At 37.2% G+C, this 6000-nt stretch overlaps 1 protein-coding gene across 1 annotated transcript in view; it reads left to right on the top strand.

The window, feature by feature from the left end:
* Nucleotides 1-927: 927 nt before the first annotated feature.
* LOC110026509 (nifU-like protein 1, chloroplastic) overlaps nt 928-6000 on the top strand; it is a gene marked incomplete at its 3' end in the record, with an annotated part of 39453 nt that continues 34380 nt past the window's right edge. Inside the window, 1 exon segment of the mRNA XM_020727474.1 lies at nt 928-1348. Coding sequence (XP_020583133.1) covers nt 997-1348 — 352 coding nt within the window.

The following is a 6000-nucleotide window of genomic DNA, read 5'->3' as shown; positions in this document are numbered from 1 at the left end:
GCTGGGAGTGTCTTTGTGGCGGGTTTTTACTGCTTGATGTTGCTTTTCTTTTTGTTAGTGGGATGCTCTATACTTACAACACCTTTCAGAATGTTGAATCTGAATTTGTCCAGGAGGCACACCGAAGGGATTCAAGTGTTTGAACCAAGAGAAATTGAGAGAAAGGAGAGAGAGAGAGAGAGAGAGAGAGAGAGAGAGAGAGAGAGGAGAGGTGTGTATAGCGACTTGACCCTCTGAGGCAAAATGGGGATTTCCTGGCCACTTGTAACTCTTTTTATATAATCAAATATTTGTGATACAAAGAGGGCGAATAGCCTAAAGTTTCTCCCTATAAGTAGATACATGAGAGAAAGGAGAGAAGTAAAAATGTCTCATTACATGATACCCCCTATTTGTTGAAGAGGGTTAGCAGTAAAGGAAAATCACATTTATAACTATACTTCATGAAGGGTTGTACATGTTATTTTAGTAAATACACACATGTGGGCTTGTTCGATTGGGTCGAAGAGGTGAGTCGATCAAAGCTGTTGGCCAGCTTTCTGGATGGGACCGTCGGTTGATCGACCTTTCAGGTATCAGCGATCGGGAGGATTCTCGGAGATTGTTAGGGAGATGGGTCCATCCGGTTGAAGTTGGCTAGCTAGATGAGTTGAGCCGGTCCTCAGTCCTCAATTCCAACTGGGAGAAATTTTGTTGGGTGAGAAGACATGTACCCTCAAGTAGAAAAGATTTTCTAGTCGTGTCTCTTGTTAGTTTAGATGAATAGTAGCTAGAGCGGGCCAATCGGCTTTTCATGATCCTCTAGTCGTTTTTTGATGGGTTCAACTTTATCATATCATTCTTTTCTTGAACTTGAATTGATTCATGACAATTTCTCAAATACCATTTAATTTTAAATCTTATTTCCAAATATATAGATCCCTTCGAGTTATGCTGTTTTGGCTTAGGAATTAAGTGGTATGTGTGTAAACTTTCATCTTTCTTGCTTGGCACCGGATGACGGCCATGGCGTCTCTTACATTGGTTGGCTCACCTGCGGGAGGAATATTTCACCCTTCTATTCGTCAAACCTCCAAAATACACCTCTTTCCTTACTTTCGTGGCCTACAACATCGGAAGGATGTCCGGTTATGGGTCTCGTCTCGAAGCGATTCTATCAATGCCTGCTCCACTTCACCGCCAGCGCCATCACCCCCTTCTCCGGGGCTTTATTCGGCAGATATCTATGAGCTGACTATGAGTAACGTGGACTTGGTTTTGGAGAAAGTTCGTCCATACCTCATAACTGATGGAGGAAACGTCGACGTGGTCTCCGTAGAAGACGGAGTTATCTCCCTCAAACTCCAAGGTATTCTCCATCTTCGATCCACATACATTAGCTTTTGTATATCTTTTCAAAATTGAAGAGAATTTATTGGAGGAGTTTGATTGAGACCTAGTTTTTCAAACCATTCTTTCATAAAATTTGCCTGGTTGTCGAGAAAGATGCCTGCCAAGGTGATTGTGGAACAGCCCGACTAATTGATGGAAAATAAAAAGTAGCAAAGCGCGTAAGGGCTGGTTGACGAAAGCAAGTTTTGTGCTAGGGGAATTCATCCTGGTATAGTAAACGTCAATCAAATAGTTTTAGCTATTCCAGTAGAGGATTCCTGCACCCTTACCAACGTTAGGATAATTGGCTGAATAAAACTCCAAGGAATAGATCAAGTTTCTGAGCGGAGATTTCTGCTAGCCCTCTATTGCTCCCTTTACGAAAGTCAAGTTCTATCTCTCGAATTGATTTGAGTTGGGAGTCATATTTATTGAGTTGAATATGGTAGGTTTTAGAATTTTCGTATAATTGATTGATGCATGTCTAGAACATCCAAAGGTGATATTCCCAGCCTAACTATCATAATTTGTGCAAAATTTGATCGGATGGCCAAACCATTAGGCCAACCGACCTTGATAAGGGCCCGGCCAAGGTGATCGTAGATTTGGATTGTGCCGCTACCTTCAATCAATTTAAGAAAATATGTTCATGTTCATAGTTATGCAATGATCTCAATTCCAGTGCAGGAGTGGTGTTTAACGCAACAAATTGATGAAAGAATCCTTAATATTCACTATGAAGGTTGGAAAATTTTTCTTCATTTTGAATTAAATGTTTTGAGACAAATATCTCATCATAGCATGGAACATACCGACCACTATAAACTCAAGGAAATTTTGTTTTCCAGGATCTAATAATACTAAATGAGGGCATGTTGACAATGCTAAAACTAGCCAAATTACTCCTTGTCAGTGGCTGGTGTTGGCTTATCGGTTTATCCAGCAAGGACTATGATAGTTTAAGTAGTTATTCTAATCAATTCAATAGGGACAGTTTTCTGTCATTTTTGGCCATTTGGGAACTTTGAAGTACCATTTTGATTGCTTCAAGCATGTATAAAATTTGCTTGCCCCTTAAATATTTTCTAGAGATGAATATAGTTATAGAGATGGATATAGTTAAATTTGTCTCATGTAGGCTCTAATTCAATCAATTTTGAGTTGAATTGAACCTCAATTTAGTTTTTTCTTGTGCTACACATTAAAAATCATGCTTATTTAGGTAAGAATTTTTATAAACCGACAATTTCCACCTTAATTTTGATGTTCTTGACAAAATTTCCAAAATTTTGATGCAGAACAGGAGTTCATTTTAATGCAAATTAATAATGAAAAGTTATGTTGAATTTTTAGGATTGGATAACAAATCTATTGTTGAATGGATGCCCTTCTCCACACAATAACATCATCCAAGCATGATTCGACTGGGTAGATGAAAGTTATGCTATCTGAAGTCATTTTTTATCATTATAATAATTGCTACAAGGTTTTAATTTCTAAAACTAGTTATAAGTTTGTTATTGGTTTTGAGTTGTAAGGAAATCTAAAGTAAGGTTAGATGATTATCACCATCAAATTCTTGTGTTTGACCTTCTTAAACAAATTATGCGGTGTCATGCACTCCACGTCCAAGGGTGGTTTCCAAATCTAAAGGTAGTTTGCACATCTAAAGGTGGTTTCCACATCTAAAGGTGGTTTCCATGCCCAAGATTAAGTGGCCAACCCTCCTTTTTTTCCAAATGGAAATTTAAATGAAGAGGCGCCTCAATGCAATCACCCTTTCACATGTAATCATCAACCTCCTTCTTTCTATTGTAATTTGGATTTGTAATATAATTACATGATATGTTGTAATTCATATTGAATTAATGAATGATAATTTGGTGTTTTATTGGTGCACTTTTTGGGTTTGAAGCTTGGTGGCCGAATCCTTTCGACTCTCATTCGGTGTATAAGTTATTATTTTTGTGTTTTCTTCTCTTTTTTACTTTTGAATTGTGCTTTTTCTTATCATTTACCTTCTTCCTAACCTTAGAACACTCTCCCATTCCCTTATCTTCTCATTTTTTTAATTAATAAAACATAATATTATGACTTGATAATAATAGCAATACTCATAAGGCAATCAAAAGAAATTGCTAGATTAAAATGTAAAGGAAAAAAAAATACAATTTAAGATAAAATGATGATAAAAGATGAAACTATCCATCTACTAGGTTAAGTTATCCTTGAAGAGTTCCCATGTATGGCTCTAGCTTGGAATCCTATGGATATTGGTGAATGATGATAATTATTTTTCTTCTTTCTCCCTTTCCTGAAGAATGGGATATGAAATCTTTTATCCATTTGGGCATTAATATTTGATAAATTATCATCGGAATCAGAAAGTTTCTTAAAGTTTATTGCTTTGACACCATTAATAATAGTAAGAGAATGGGGCGATAACTCATTTTAAGGACCTGTGCACATGTTCTTGGATGCTGATGTGATCACGATCTCCTTTTCAGTGCTTTGTTCAATAAGGGGAGGTTTTGAAGGCTTGATTGCACATGTCCATCTAGAGTTTATTCCAAATTCTATGTGCATTCTTGAATTGATAATGGTGGAAATGCATTATGCATGAATGAAGATAGCTTAGATCATTTGTATGTTCCCCTTGCTCATATTTGCTAGGATCAATAACAATTGATTTTCTCAATTTTGGATGAGATTTGAAGAAAATATAGTATTTTTGCCTAGATAATTACAAGAGGTGAAATATAAAGGCATGTTTTAATTACAACATTTTGCTAATAAACACAAGAAAAAGAGCCAATCCAAACCTCTATTTTTATAGGCACTGTAATGTCAATTTCCACCATAACGACAATAAGTATTATGGAGGGCAACAAAATGCATGAGGCACATGATCGCAATAAGCACAATCGCTAGTGTCAAGGACTAAGATGACCTCAATGTGATGTGGTAGTTTAAAAAGTGACGCACAACTAAGGTAAAGATTAACCCAACATGTTACTTAGCACAACAAAAGACATTTTGGATGCACGAAGAGAGCATGCAGGTGCAATGGGTGCTTGATATCGTGACTATGCATTCCAAGGATGAGAGTGGCCATTGAACGCTACTAGGGTGAGATAAGTTATCCATAACATGCATCATAACCTAAATTTGAGTGTACTTGGATTCCCATTCTTTTTCATGCAAACACAATATGATTGAATTAAGGCTTTTCATTTGACCATTCTAGAAATCATAATTTCCATCCATTTTTCTTAAGCAACCGCCACTCCATCCCATTTCCGAACATCAAATCATCATTCTATCTCTTAGCCACACCCATGGCCATCCAAATTTGTGCCCTCTAAGCCCAAGCTCCACAAATAATTTATTTTCGTAAGCTAGCACATCTTTTCTTAAACCTTAACTTTTCTTATGGTTTTTGCTAGAGAATAAAGCTTTGGTAGCTAGTTCTAAAAGAAAACGGGACAAGCCGTGTGTATATTTATGAAATTTTTTCAAAGATAACTCAAATGCTTAAGAGATTATTTATATTAGGTGACAAGGGTTTCAAAATATTATTTAAAAATAATTAATTAAGCCCTCACTTAAAATCAACACGATTGTCACTATTAAATACTAGTAGTTTTATTAAATTTTTTAGATTTTTGGCATTTTGGAGGGTTGTAATTTCTTGTGGAGACCCACCATAATTTTTTTATTAGTCGGCTCGCAATGATTTTAAGAAGATCTTAAACTTTGCAGAGCTTCGTTTTGCCAATTGGATTTTTTTTTATTTTCTTGCATGAGATTAAAATCTTTTTTACAAAAATTCCTATTTAACCAAATCTTCGGAGTATACTTCCAAATTATTACAAGAGTTTCATGGTAGTGTGATCGAGTGACATTCAGGGGTGCGCTGGTACGTGAAGGACGTGGTGGCAAAATGTGATGTGTGCCACTAACAAAAGTACTTGATCACGACACCAGGGGGATTACTACAACCACTAGCATTATCGGAGAAGGTTTGGGAGGAAGTAATGATGGATTTTATTGTGGGGTTGCTACGGTCAGACTGATTCAAGGTGATTATGGTGGCCGTGGATCGCTTAAGTAACGTTTCATTCGCTCACATCCCTACACTGTGGTCCAGTGTTTTTCCGAGAAGTGGTCCATGTGCACGGGGTACCGAAATTAATAGTTTTGGATGAGGAAAAAATGTTTCTTAGCCACTTCTGGAAAGATTTATTCAGGTTGCAAGGGACAGTCTTCAAGAGGAGCACTGCATATCATTCCAAAACTGATGGACTGACGGAGTTAGGCAACACGGGTGTGGAGACATACTTGCGTTGTTTTATATCTGACATTCCAAAACTGATACGTCGAAGCAATAGGCCAAGTGGATTGCATGGGCTGACTATTGGTATAACACGTACCACACCGCATCATAGACCACCCCTTTCAAGTTATTGTATGGGTGAGATCCACCTCACTTGGTACATTATGAGCATGGCGCCACACCAATATCTAGCGCCGATCAATATTTGGAGAGGGACAGAATATTAGCAGAGCTCAGGGAGCATTTACTAAGAGCTCAAAAAATAATGAAGAGAAAAACGGATGAACACATGA

This window comes from Phalaenopsis equestris, unplaced genomic scaffold (assembly GCF_001263595.1).
Source record: "Phalaenopsis equestris unplaced genomic scaffold, ASM126359v1 Scaffold000374, whole genome shotgun sequence".
In the NCBI taxonomy this organism is placed as follows: Eukaryota; Viridiplantae; Streptophyta; class Magnoliopsida; order Asparagales; family Orchidaceae; genus Phalaenopsis; species Phalaenopsis equestris.
Note: the sequence above shows the minus strand (reverse complement) of the source record. Positions and strands in the feature narration are given on the sequence as shown.